The sequence below is a fragment of the Salvelinus fontinalis genome, chromosome 32 (genome assembly GCF_029448725.1).
Source record: "Salvelinus fontinalis isolate EN_2023a chromosome 32, ASM2944872v1, whole genome shotgun sequence".
NCBI classification, from domain to species: Eukaryota; Metazoa; Chordata; class Actinopteri; order Salmoniformes; family Salmonidae; genus Salvelinus; species Salvelinus fontinalis.
Genome location: NC_074696.1, coordinates 39,223,168 through 39,237,117, shown reverse-complemented (window position 1 = coordinate 39,237,117; position 13,950 = coordinate 39,223,168). Strand labels below are relative to the sequence as shown.

At 47.4% G+C, this 13,950-nt stretch overlaps 1 protein-coding gene across 22 annotated transcripts in view; it reads right to left on the bottom strand.

Annotated features, from left to right (window-relative positions):
- The window catches only part of LOC129831305 (microtubule-actin cross-linking factor 1-like), a 258,379-nt gene that overhangs the window by 8,437 nt on the left and 235,992 nt on the right, over positions 1-13,950 (bottom strand). For 10 of the 22 annotated variants that reach the window (XM_055894583.1, XM_055894584.1, XM_055894585.1 and 7 more), the window contains 22 exons: positions 13,777-13,932; positions 13,251-13,448; positions 12,762-12,890; positions 12,229-12,417; positions 11,861-12,016; positions 10,795-11,001; positions 10,523-10,642; positions 10,167-10,336; positions 9,666-9,825; positions 9,214-9,408; positions 8,678-8,950; positions 8,341-8,529; positions 8,127-8,238; positions 7,696-7,856; positions 7,351-7,513; positions 7,039-7,193; positions 6,775-6,849; positions 5,307-5,324; positions 4,327-4,444; positions 3,655-3,717; positions 3,122-3,154; positions 1,543-1,754 (listed from right to left, as the gene is read on the bottom strand). In XM_055894583.1, coding sequence (XP_055750558.1) covers positions 1,543-1,754; positions 3,122-3,154; positions 3,655-3,717; positions 4,327-4,444; positions 5,307-5,324; positions 6,775-6,849; positions 7,039-7,193; positions 7,351-7,513; positions 7,696-7,856; positions 8,127-8,238; positions 8,341-8,529; positions 8,678-8,950; positions 9,214-9,408; positions 9,666-9,825; positions 10,167-10,336; positions 10,523-10,642; positions 10,795-11,001; positions 11,861-12,016; positions 12,229-12,417; positions 12,762-12,890; positions 13,251-13,448; positions 13,777-13,932 — 3,252 coding nt within the window. The remainder of the gene's footprint in view (positions 1-1,542; positions 1,755-3,121; positions 3,155-3,654; positions 3,718-4,326; positions 4,445-5,306; positions 5,325-6,774; positions 6,850-7,038; positions 7,194-7,350; positions 7,514-7,695; positions 7,857-8,126; positions 8,239-8,340; positions 8,530-8,677; positions 8,951-9,213; positions 9,409-9,665; positions 9,826-10,166; positions 10,337-10,522; positions 10,643-10,794; positions 11,002-11,860; positions 12,017-12,228; positions 12,418-12,761; positions 12,891-13,250; positions 13,449-13,776; positions 13,933-13,950) is intronic. The other 12 variants (XM_055894592.1, XM_055894593.1, XM_055894591.1 and 9 more) reach the window with 5 other exon arrangements.

Genomic DNA, 13,950 nt, shown 5'->3' with positions numbered 1-13,950 from the left:
CGATCGCCTACAGTGCATTCGGAAATTATTCAGACCCCTTCCCCACATTTTGCTTGGTTACAGCCTTATTCTAAAATTGATTAAATAAAACATTTTCCTTATCAATCTACACACAATACCCGATAATGACAAGGTGAAAACAGAAATAACCTATTTACATAAGTATTCAGACCCTGTGCTTTGAGACTCGTAATTGAGCTCAGGTGCATCCTGTTTCCATTGATGATCCTTGAGATGTTTCTACAACTTGATTGGAGTCCGCCTTTGGTAAATTCAATTGATTGGACATGATTTGGAATGGCACACACCTTTCTATATAAGGTCCTATAGTTGACTATGCATGTCAGAGCAAAAACCAAGCTATGAGGACAAAGGAATTGTCTGTAGAGCTCAAAGACAGGATTGTGTCGAGGCACAGATCTGGGGAAGGGTACCAAAAGATGTATGCCCCATTGAAGGTCCCCAAGAACACAGTTGCCTCCATTCTTAAATGGAAGAAGTTTGGAACTACCAAGACTCTTCCTAGAGCTGGCCGCCCAGCCAAACTGACCAATTGAGGGAGAAGGGCCTTGGTCAGGGAGGTGACCAAGAACAAGATGGTTCCTCTGACAGAGCTCCACTGTTGAGATGGGAGAACCTTCCAGAAGGACAACCATCTCTGCAGTACTCCACCCATCAGGCCTTTATGGTAGAGTGGCCAGATGGAAGGCACTCCTCAGTAAAAGGCATATGACAGACCGCTTGGAGTGAAGCATGGTGGTGGCAACATCATGCTGTGGGGTTGTTTTTCAGCAGCAGGGACTGGGAGACTAGTGAGGATCGAGGGAAAGATGAACGGAGCAAAGTACAGAGAAGATCCTTGATGAAAACCTGCTCCAGAGCGCTCAGGACCTCAGACTGGGGCGAAGTTTCACCCCTAAGCACACAGCCAAGACAAGACAGGAGTGGCTTCGGGACAAGTCTTTGAATGTCCTTGAGTAGCCCAGCCAGAGTCTGGACTTGAACCCAATCGAACATCTCTGGAGAGACGTAAAAATAGCTGTGAAGCGACGCTGCCCGTCCAACCTGACAGAACTTGAGAGGATCCGCACAGAAGAATGGGAGAAACTCCCAAAATACAGATGTACCAAGCTTGTAGCGTCATACCCGAGAAGACTCAAGGCTGTAATCACTGCCAAAGGTGCTTCAACAAAGTACTGAGTAAAGAGTCTGAATAGTTGTCATATTGTAAATGTGATATTACATTTGCAAAAATTTATAAAAACCTGTTTTTGCTTTGTCATTATGGAGTATTGTGTGTAGATTGATGAGGGGAAAAAACTATTTAATTAATTTTAGAATAAGGCTGTAGCGTAACAAAATGTGGAAAAGGTGAAGTGGTCTGAATACTTTCCGAATGCACTGTAGCTTCCATAGAACACAATACCATATTGGGTCTACCCATGAGTACACCGGTTCTGTCAAGTTGTCATGGCCTGAGGAGCTTTTTCCCGTTCTAGTAATTGTATTTCTATGGGGGAGAATGGGGTTGAGGGCACTTACCCTAGAGGAGGCGGTGGGGGTGGCGGGAGCAGAGGGCAAGGATGCGCAGCTATGAGCGCTGTGCGAGGCCGAGGAGGAGGAGCGGGTGGGCGAGGCTGTGCGGGAGCCGGGTTTGGAGCGCCGGCCTCGGGAGCGGAACGCCGCCAGGCCGTGGGAAGCACCCTCCGGCAGGATGAACTTCTCACGCAGCTCCAGGTTGGTACGGCCTCGGGCTGGAGTGAGGGAAGAAGGGGAGAGAAAGAAAGAGAGCGAGAGAGGAGAGAAAGACAAAAAAAATTGTCAATTCTACTCAACTATGGCTGCAGTACGTATCTAGGAACAGTGCGAGGCAGAGAGTCCGTGCTTCCCCGGCGAGTCACTGCTCTCAGAGTCTGTGTGGTCAAGTCAGTGCTAGGTAGAGTGGGGCGAGGGGAGGGTAGGAAATCAGAGGCAGTGAAGTGCACTTCCGGATGGGCTACTTTTAAGTGGAGGAGGGAGTGAGTGTGTAGTCTGTAGTGTTTGTGGCGGTGCAGAGGAAGACGGCAAAGCATCCTCATACAGAGGTCAGTCAATGCAAACTGATAGAAAGATGCTCAGCAAGATTGGACTTTAACAGTACACTTGTATTGCTATAGCCAAACTATTAGAACAATATTTACATTTGAGTCATTTAGCAGAGCGACTTACTGTAAGTGAGGGCAGACATTTTCATACTGGTTTATATGGTTATACAGCTAGAACACAGAGGTGCGTCTGTCATCCAAAGCACAGCCTCTCTTCTCGCACTGAGGGAGTCGCTCTGTTCACTCTTTTAGTCTTTCCCCTTAATTCATAAACCGTGCGTTCGGTGCGAGATATGTGAGGCATGCCTGGTTGTGCTCTTGGGGGAGCCCCGATACAGTACCAATGGGGACTCCCCTCCCATAGACACTCATAGAAGCATTCTTAGACAAGATGGTGCAGCAGCCCCAGCACACAACACTCAAGCCCAGAAAAGCCAGCCACAGTGTGTGAGAGAGAGAGGGAGAAAGAGAGAGAAAGAGGGATGAGAGAGCTGCAGTTAGCATTAGCAGCAGGGCACTGGAGCCGCGGTCAGTAGCTATACCCAAGACGGGACACGCCCCCTCAGTCATCCACTAGCAACAGCAGCAAGACCAGTCAATAATAAATGGGTGCGCGCCCTGTAATTACGGTCCCCCAGCGAGCCAGGTGCACCCTCTAATTCAGTCCCCGCCTGCCATCACATTTAAAGAGCCGCTTCAAGCGCTATTAGAAACCCAGGCTGGCTACACCCAGGTCTTAGACAGTCTCTGTTTTTTTATGGGACTGGCCCGTCAAACTATGCGGCCATTTTGGATCCACATGGCAACCATCGCCACCAAGACCAGGGCTGGCCAAACCCTGTTTTTGAGTGGGAAGCATGACGCGGACTGGCACACAGACAAGACATGTGTACACATACATATGCCTAAACAGACACAAACACAAGGGCTAGAATGAGAGATTGAGCTGGATGGCTAGATGGATGGTTGGACGGACAGAGTGAGAGAAATGGAGGGATGGACAGTGGAGCAATGGGAGAGAGAGGGAGTGTAGGTACCTCTGCAGCAGAAATAGCCAGGAGTGACCGTCACTGAGAGACACAAGAGACAACGTGAAATAGTGGCGTGCTCACGGTGAGATGGAAATACATAGACACACACATTCCTTCTAATTAGCATTCGCTCTCGCGTACACACACACACACCAACACACTTCCCTCTCTCACTTCAACACAGAGGTGAACACAGAAGACAGTGGTAAAGAGAGTAAAAAAATACAGGTGACGTCCCCAAGGTTGAGGTGAGCAGGTGGACACATCAGGGACCAAAGTGACAAGTGGCTAAAACAACTTTAAAAACAAAACGAAGACACAGGTCAATGACTTGGACCTATAACCTGTGATGGGGATCTCCGTGTGCTAGCATTAGCATGTAGCCAGAAAGGGTAGGAACGTTAGTTCAGTGTCACAGTCAGCAAAGCACAGCAAAAAAGCCCCCAAAAACAAAACAAAAAAACAACCAAGAGGGAGTGAGAGAACGGAGAAGAGGCGGAGGGAGAAAAGGGGGAAAGAGAGCGAGAGAGAAACCCAACCTATACGAGATGAAATGGCGCTACTGGAGTCGGAGCGAAGGATCTTAAGTCCAGGATGTTGCACTGGAAGGAGAGAGAAGGGGAGAGAGGGAAGAAGGGAGAGAACTGAAGATCATGCACCGTGCAACACTACTTTGAAAGAAGGACCGTGTCGCAGGAGAAAGAGAAAAGAATGCACGTACAAAAAACAAAGGTGGAGAAAAAGAACGAGAACGGGAGAGAGATGAGTGAAGAGATGGAAAAAGAAGGGACACCAACAGAAAAAAAAAGAGGAACCATAACAGAGGGAGAGAGAGAGCGATGGAGACGATTCAAGCCCGTCTGCTCAAAGAACTATCCCAGAGAGGGATGAAGAGGAAAGAAGGGATGGTGATGGAGAGAGAAAGGGCGAGAGATTGCTCTGAGGAGCACACCAGACAGACCGTAGACAGCTTGGGAAAAGACAGAGCTCTGAAAACTGTAAACCTGAAAGGTTATATGTACTGTATATGTCCGACTACGTCTCGTTTAAACAGTTGACCGCTGTACCATATATTTACCTTTTGTCCCTCTCGCAGTGTATCCAGTGGCTTGCATTTTGTACTCTGTATTTGTGTGTGTACATACATTCTGTTTTTGTATGTACTCAGTATTTGTTTGTACGTGCGTGTGTCTGTGCATAAATAAACTCACCTCTGCAGGGATCGTTCTTGACCAGGAACTCGTCCAGGGCCATCCAGCCCCCTCCGACCCGCACCATGACCGTACTGCGCAGGATACGCACCAACCGCAACTGCTGCGAGTCACCAAACTAACACGGCAACGGAGAGGAAAGAAAATGAAAAGTGGGAGAAAGAGAGGAATTCAGTAACAAAGTATAACGATTAAGAATCCAAAGCCATTATACACAGCAGCCCATAATAATCTGAGCAAAAGTATACGCCACTCCATGCAAATTATACTCCAACACCCATGCACTGATACTACCACTAAAATCACCTATTTGTCAAAAGCCCAGCTTACCCAACAATCAAAAACAAAAAAAATGTATTCAAATAGTAATCTCTGAAACATTTAATTCGACCTAATACTCAACTTTGTTTCATGCAGAATGACATTTACACTTCAGAGAGTTACTATGGTAAATTTCTCCATCACCCGGCAAGAAAAACCTCTATGAAGCAATACCAAGTCAGAATTATCTTTGATTAGCCTGGCTTTGTTTGTGCTATCTAGTCAACTCTTTGGTAATTTATGGTCATTGTGTCAATGACCATAGAGTTGGCAAGACAGCACAAAACAGATATGGGACCAAGATTAATTTATAATTACTCTCAGTACAGCATGATTTCACCAATTTCCCCAGTCCAAAGCCAATAGGATCGGGCATTATAGCCCTTATTATTATAACCCATTCCAGTTTGCCAAATCGATGTCATTCTCAAAACTAGTCTTCCAAATCTGCAAAATCACACCAAGAGAAACACCTCAATGCCCAATGAAACCCACTTCCATGATTCGCACCAACAGTGTCGTGCTACATTTGATCGGTCAAACATTAAAATGCGTCGTCACCAAGGCAGCAATTTTTTGTGGCGTCGAATTGAGGCCACTGCATTGGTGGAGATCCAGGAAGCAGATTTCAAAGGACCGAACACGCGAGTCAACTTTACCTGGTTTCCAAGGAAGAACTACAATAAATCCAGCAGACGTGGAGGAGGAATAAACAAAGAGGAAGAAGAAGAGAAAGAGTGAAACAACATGTAGAGACAAATATTTAAAACTCAACCTGTCATTGGATAAGACCTCATTTGGATAGAGGAATAAACTGTAGCTTACCCTATGTTCTATGTACACATACTGTATATCCTTCACTAAGACTTTTTACAATTCATTTTGTAGTTACTTGTCTCCAAGCCATTAAAACCAACCATACATTTGCCTGAAAAAGCAAAAGGATGCAGTGCAATTTGAATGCTGTGGATACTATAGATGATCCTATTTCCTATCTGTTAGTGTGGTTAAAGTGCCACTAAACTTCCACTCGAAGACAAACCAAGATGGATAAGTCAATGAAGAGTGAAGCCAGACAGACAAACATACACAGACCAGTCAAGACAGACAGAGAGGTGTGATGTCATGTGACAACGTGACTCAAGCTCAGTGCAGTTAGTTTATAGTTCGGTGTCTTTGGCCAGACACTGGATATCATTAACCCACGGACAATGATGATGTAGTTCACACAAAACAGCAATGGTAGTAGTTGCTAATCCTAGAGCTGTGATATTTATTATGGTTATATTAGTTTGTTGGTGGGAAGCACACACAGCATATCAATCCCATAGTGCTGTGATTAGAGATGTGTACAGAGAGATATGATATGTTAATGAGCATTGGGGTGCAAAACATACGGCCCGCGGGCCAGATGCGCTCCGTGGGACGCTCTTTTTTGGCCCGCCGGTTTCTTAGTAATTATCAATAATGTGACCACCTTGTTATACAAGTATATGACAAAGCTTAGAGAAGCTTGCTTACAAAGCCGGTATTTCCAAAGATACAGATGAGTGCTACTGTTATTGGCTAGCGTTTAAATACGTGAGGAATGGAGTGATGTCATTTGTTATTTCAACCACAGCAGTTATTGGTGCTCAAAGAAGTAGTGACACACAGCCAGCATCAGAACAAAAACTATCGTGTGTCCAAAATGGCAACCTATTCCCTATTAAGTGCAATACTTTTGTCCAGGGCCCTGGTCAAAAGTAGAGCACCACGGTCAAAAGTAGTGCACAATATAGGGAATAGGGTGCCATTATCAGACGCAGACCTAGACCCACCATGAATGCAAATGCGACAACTTCAAAATATACACATTCTTAACGTTACCAAGATTCACTCCGTCAAGTAGCATCTGAAAATGATATTTCGCTAAGTAGAAGCTGTCTAAGCTATTTTTTTAAATAATAATACGTCCACAGCACTGTACCCTCAGGTGTAACTCACCTTGTAATTGCTCTGGCCCATTAGCATTTAAAAATACAATATCTCATATCTAATACTAAGTCATAGTACGCAGACAATATATAATAATGTGTTTATTAACTGTTGGTAAATGTATACAGTCACAGGCTGAGGACGACTTACTCTGTACTTGTTCTCTCCTATCTGCTCCACCTGGAACCTCTTGGCACATTTACACTGTGCCACCTGTCTGGTCACCTGCACAGAGTGAGAAAGGAGAAAGAGAAAGTTACAAGGCTCCATTAACCTCCAATTTAGGAGTTGCTATTGGGACTGGACAAGTCAAAGGCCCAGCATTGTTGTTCAAAATACGTGTGTCATTTTTAATATCTGGGTATATACGTGTGTGTGTGTGTGTGTGTGTGTGTGTGTGTGTGTGTTCCTCACCTCGTCTTCTATCTTGTCAGCGTCGGTGGTGGGCCGGTAGGCGTCCTTGTTGGGGTGCAGCGCCGCCACAAACTCGTAGTAGTCGATGTAACCATCTCCGTCCTGGTCAAAGATGTCTGCCACCGCCGTCATCTCCAACCTGCTGGTGGGGAACTCTGCACAGCACAACCAACAGTCAGGAAAAAATGTCGGACTTATGACCAAGATGTCGGACTTATGACCAAGATGTCGGACTTGACTACAGTTTAAGTTGGAGCAGGCTATGGGCAAAGAACAGCGCTAACGATGCGTAGCTAGCTCTGAAGAACATACTTGAGGCCAGGATGCCGTCGATGAACTCCTGGCGAGTGATCTTTCCGTCCTGGTCCTTGTCGATGCGTCTGAAGAAGTCCATGACGCGCGACTTCTTGTGGTTCATCCAGCGCATGTACTTCTTCCTCCACACGTCAAAGTCAAAGCTGGCAAACTCTTTCAGCTGGGGACAAAGACAATGAACATAAATGTGAGACAAATGAGGAAGAGCAATATACTTAAGAGGAAATCATGTGTCTGTTTTGACAAGACACCATACAGGAGAAAAAACAGGTCTGAAACTCGCGGTCTCCAAGCCCTCTACGGCTCTAATAGGGGAGATCAAGGGACGATACAATACAGTACCTCTTCAAGCCTGTCGAGGGCGTCGTTGAGCTTCCGCTGGCGGTCGAGGGCAAGCAGCCACACCTGCTGCCACCTTGAGCATAGCTGGGTCAAGCGGGGGTTTCCCCCGGCGACTTGCATTGCCGCCTGTTGTTGATGCTGTTGTTGCTGCTGGTTTTTACCTGTAGGGCGAGGAGCGAAAGGTGTCATGATTACTGTGCATTACATAGGTTTAAATGTTGAGGACACTTGATGGAACGTTTGACCATATTTTGGTGACTTTTATTGTCTTTCTCCTTCAGTGAAGTAAGTCAGGATGGATTGTGAATGTTTGGGGGTTAGGCACCCACTGTATATCTTCACTTATGCATTTCTAGGTAAATGTGTATTCATATGTATTTAGTATAATATAATATCCATGCATCTCTGGGAGGTAAAATAAGGTAACACACGAGCTCCTCTCCTCTCAGCTAGGCTGCTAGGGGGCTCTGTTGGTTTCCTCTTGTAAGTCTTGGTCACTTTGTCCACGTCAGGCTGCTTCCGGGTCATCTCCTCCATAAACACCTGGGAACAATAGATTGAAGTGAGACACAGCCAATCAGAAAGAGTGATAATTATAATAGCGACTTAGCCAATGAGGGTTTGAGAAAAGTATGCTCCTCCCACCTGGTGTTCTGTGATGAGTGTTTTGAGCTGAGGGATGTCCTGTGGAAGGGTCTCTCCGTCACGTTGGACTAGGGTGGTCTCCGCCCACTGCAGCCATGACAACAGCTCCTCCAATAGCGTGGCGTTGTTGAGCAGCTCTGTCAGAGCAGTCTCCAGACGCTGCTCGTGCTGTTTGGCCCATGTGAGGACCTGCAGAAGCCAAATGCACCAATTAATGGGTGAAATACTAAATATTATAAACAACTGCCATGACTCTCTGGCCCAGCAGGACTTTAAAATATTTACCCCCCTCTCATATCTCTCTATTCATCCCACTCTCCTTCTCCAGCCCACCTACCTCTTCAAAGCGGGAGCGGACAATGGTAATCCAGTGTTTGATGGTGGTGATGCAGTCGGCGTGGCACGTGGTGAGGATGGCCTCGCCCTGGCCCGCTGCCCGGTTCACGTCGGTCCTCTTCTCCTCCACCGTGGCCATGAAGTTCCGGTGGGTGTGGAGCAGCGTCTGCAGAGTCTCCGCCTCCTCGGGCAGCACGCCGCGGAACCGCAGCGTCTGCTCGGCCTCGGACAGCCACTCCAGCAGCAGCTGCACCGCCGTGCGGAACTCCTCCGCCTGAGAGAGAGGGATGACAGAGGAAGGGATCATTAGAAGGAACGAGAAAAAGGATTTAAGTTGGCTGTACCGTGTTTAAGGTATTATATATACTGCACTGTGCTTGCACAGATACCATTAATAAAATAAAAGATGGACTGAAATTATTTGTAACTTTACATGAAATGGTCAGAAAAACGATATTTTGTAACTTCCAAGTATTGTGTTATTACATAAAAACAATAAAAATGGCACAGCCACTTGGCTTCTTCTTCCTAACTGACCTGTTTGAGGGCCTGCTGGAGACGGGTCTGCTTGGTGACGGACAGGGCACAGACTGTGTCCCAGCGGTTGCTGAGCTCTTGCAGTTGAACTTTGACCCAGGCGGTGTCGTCGCGGCCCGTCTCCATCAGTTCTCTGGCTGAGCGCTTCAGGGCGTGGACACTAGTGGTCCTCTTCCCCAACTCCTTCTGGAAGGCCTGAGGAGACAAAACCAAACAGTGGTCAAACATGGAAACAATGCTGACCTAAACACAGAGCACGGCGATCAAATTTTATGAATGAATATATACTACATTAGCCCTCAATAGGATTTTTTGTTGTTGTTATGTTTGAGAAATAAGTATTCAAATGTAATGTTGCTTGGGCAATGCGGCACTGGGCAAATAAATGAACTGCTTTTTTAACTAATGGTAACCAATAGGCTAACATTGCGGTTACATAAATTAAGAAATACCTTGTGTGAGTCCATGAGGTTGGAGACCAGGTCCAGGTCTCCGTGGACTGGCAGGTCTTCAGCCAGCTGGGGTTCTACACGGTACAGCCAGTCCACCAGGGCCTGCAGGGCCTCAGCAAACTGACCTGAGAACAGCAGGGCCTCCTCTAGCTTGTGTTGCCTGGATGAGAGACGGAGGGAAAAGTCAGTTGTCACATTACATTGAAATTGTAGCGATCGTTATTTTAACTTTGCTTTTATGGTCCAGTATTCTATATGGCAGCGTCCTAGAGAGCTACTGAGTTTGCAGGCATTTGTTCAAGCCCTGCTTGAACACGCTTGTTTCAAATAAATAATCAATAACAGTGGGGTTCAATCAGGACCAGAATTAGCCGAATCAGGGGCGTTACTTAGTGCTGGAACAGAAACCTGCACAATCAGTAGCTCTCCAGGACTGGAGTTGGAAAACCCGACAATAATATTCATTGTAATAAAGCAATTGGCATGGAGTTTTCCCCTCACCTCTCAACACTCTTCCCACAGACTGTGTCCCACTTGTCCCTGACCTCCCCCAGTAGGTGGTCTAGTTTCTGGGTGTCTTCGGGCAGCGTGGCCTTGTCCCTCATGGCCTTACCAGACCTCACTGTGGTGTCATACACCGGCTGCTTAGAGCCCAGAGCCTTCTGAAACTCCTTCGAGGGGGGGGGGGGGGATATTTAGTTAAGGATAGTATGTCATACATGTGAGAGAAAAATCGCACAAAAGAACAGAGGGTCTACATTATGCAGCTTAATCATTTATTGGGTTCGTTGTGTGTGAGAATCGCTCAAATCCTATTATTTCCATGCAAGACCCACACAGTGAGACTCCTACTGTACCTTGTGTTTGGTCAGTTGTACTTTGATCTTGTCTGGCTCGTTGGAGATCTCCAGCTCCGAGTCTAGGCGGCTCTCAGCCTCCTCCAGCCAGTCTGACAGTTTCCTCCAAGCCTCATGGAACTAGAGGGAGGGACAAAGAAACTGGTTGACCATCTCTAATTGATTTGCAGGGTGTTTTCTGAAACAAAATGGCTGCCGTGTAGCGTCCATTTGGTGAAGGGTAAAGTGAGTTACGTACATATGGAGAAAGCATTTCAAACCGTCTCTCATACCTGCTTGGCCCTCTTGCGGGCTTCGTCGAGGTGTCTGCCACGGTCCAGGGACCTCTGCACCAGCTTATCCCAGCGGGCCTGAACACTCAGCAGAAGGTTCTTGATCAGAACCACATCCTGCTTCAGACTGGCGAAACGCAGCTGAGAGCCGGCCTTCTCCAGAGCCAAAACCTGCTCCCTGTGGGTGTTCACCTCATTCACAAACACCTGGGGGGGGGAACAGAGATCGACAGAGAGCGTGTTAGTCGTACTTGTCCCTCGTGACAGCCTAAACATTCAATTGATTCGCTGATTTGGGTCTGGGTGCCATGATTTCAGCTGTATATGCACATGCTCATCAGCACATACCAGCTAACAAAACGAAAGGGAGTGGAGGAAGGGAAGGGTGGAGGGGAAATGTATTAAGTCTGCAAAATGTCTGATGAATATGATGAGTCAACTTATCATTCACTTATATATTGTTGCCAGATACACTGGAATACTACATTTGAATATATTTATGTGAATTACAGTCAAGTATATTCTATCCTTTTCTTCCCTCGTTTTAATGTTACCCCCTTTTTCACCCCAATTTTGTGATATCCAATTACGATCTTGCCTCATCGCTGCAACTCCCCAACGGGCTCGGGAGAGGCGAAGGTCGAGTCATGCGTCCTCCAAAACATGACCAAAACCGCGCTTCTTAACACCCGCACGATTAAGCAGGCAGCAAGCTGCACCAATGTGTCGGAGGTAACATTCAACTGACGACCAAAGTCAGCCTGCAGGAGCCCGGCCCGCCACAAGTAGTCGCTAGAGCGCGATGAGCCAAGTAAAGCCCCCCCGGCCAAACCCTCCCCTAACCCGGACAACGCTGGGCCAATTGTGCCCCACCCTATGGGACTCCCGGTCATGGCCGGTTGTGACACCGCCTGGGATCAAACCCGGGTCTGTAGTGACGCATTAAGCACTGAGATTCAGTGCCTTAGACCGCTGCGCCGCTCGGGAGCCATGTATTCTATCCTTGTACTCCCCAATATAGCATAGCATAGGATCTCTATACTTCTATGGTGCCTAAATTGCCTACCTTGTGTTCGTCTATCTGGAAGAGGACGGTGTCCAGGATGAGGGAGGGGGCCTGAGCCATGTTGAGGGTCTGCTCAGCCTGGGTCAGCCAGTTGATGGTGTCCTGGAGGGAGGACTGGAACCCTGTGGCCAGCGACACCGCTTCGTCCAGCTTCGCCTAGGGTTGGGGGTGGAGGGGCGGTGGTCAGTGAAATGGTTGATGGTAATTTAAAAAATCGCTCCTGCAACAATACACTTCCTATGTAAAACAGTGTTTTTTTATCTGTGAAAATCTATAATGTATATATTTTATTAGGTACCCAATTGCATACACATGCTCTTACTTATAGCCCTTCATTCATGTCTCAGAACAGAAGCTTCTTCTCTTACCCTGCGGTCATCCATCTTGGTGTTCAGGCTGGCCCACTTGTTCTGCAGCAGGGCCAGGTTCTGTTGGGTCTGGGTCGTGCCAGCCCCGGGGCCGCCCTCCTCCCCTCCGCGGGACAGCAACATGGACTCTCCCGCGTCCAGCAGCCGGTTGTACTGCTCAGTGCGCTGGGTCAACTGGGTCTGAAGCTCCTATAGACAGACAGATGTTTTCAAAGGGTTGAACGGATGAACAATGAATAACCTTGATAATGAATGGTAAATACGTGGCCATGGTTTGGAATGAGGAATTCGATACTTTGAGTAGCCACCCAATAACAACAGGTGTTTGCTAGTTATGTGTTGTGCTTGTCTAACACACCTGTTACACATGTGTAAAAACAACATACAGATTAGATAGTAGAGTGTACAGTGAATCATATCTACTGTAGTATATGTCTGGACAGGGTGCAGCATCATAACATGTATCCCCTTTACCGTGTGTTGTCTTCATCACATATCTAGTGTATGTACGGGCAACGTATCCCCAGTATTACCAGGTGCTGCTGCAGCTGCTCCCGGGCGGTCTCAGGCAGGCCACCTGTGGGTTTGGCTGCAGACAGCTGGCTCTCTGTCCTCCTCAGCCACTGCAGGAACTCCTCCAGCTCACCATGGAAACCCTCCGCCTGGGGAACGAGGGAGGAGAAGGAGGGGAAGAGGGGAGAGAGAACAAGAGGGGAAGTCATGAGTTGTGCGTTAATGGCAGTGCTACGGTGTCGTTCAATAATTTGCCCCGTGGTTTTAGCTCAGTTATGATTTAGTACAGTTTTTAAACCTTTACTTAACTGTGAAATAACCTATTTGCTAGTGCAATGTGATAATCCTATTTGTACAAGATGGGAACTCATAATATAGAAATATATAATTACAGGGAGGGGTAAGAAGAAATGGATAGAAATGGTGTCATTCCTTCATTTCGCTACGCTCAGACAGTACTCGTAACCAGGACCTCTCTTCTCAGCCCAGTCCGCCTCTATCCTTCCTACCTTATGCAGTGCGGCCTCCAGTAGTTTCTGACGGTCCTGGGTCTTGAGTAGCAGGTTCTCCCAGCCGCGGTTGAGGTGGTCCAGCTGGTCGCGGAGGTGGTTGGCCTCCTCCCCGGGACTGGACTCCAGCAGCTCAGCCCCCGCCGCGTTCACCGTCTCCACCGTGGAGCGATGGGACAGCACGTCGTTCCTCAGCACCTGAAAGAGAGAGAGGGTTGGAGGGAGGGTGTGTTGGTTACACCTCTCCAATGCAATAATTGATGTGAAGCAAGCGTTCTGGCACAAAATGGCTTCCATGCATAATCTATAAGGGGAAATAAGAGAGGTGAGGGTGATATGGAGGAGAGATGAGAGGTAGGCTAATAAGACCGATTTCCCAATGGAGAACCTCCATTGATCGTGCTTTTTAGTCCAGGATTGGCTTAATGTGGGTCTGGGAAACAGGCCATCTGGAAATGAAGGCGTAAAGAAGAAATGGAGGATAAGTACGAGTGTGGGAGGCATAGATGTAGAGAGGTAGACGTACGTGGTGTCTGGCCAGTTCTATCTCGATGGCCTTGGGGTCAGAGTTGATGGGTCTCTGTGTGTCCAGGGTGGCGTGGGTGTGACTCAGCCAGGACTGCAGCTCAGACAAGGCATGCTGGAACTGACCTAGAGCCAGGAGAGCACCTTCCAACTTATGCTGTAGGAAACAGAATAG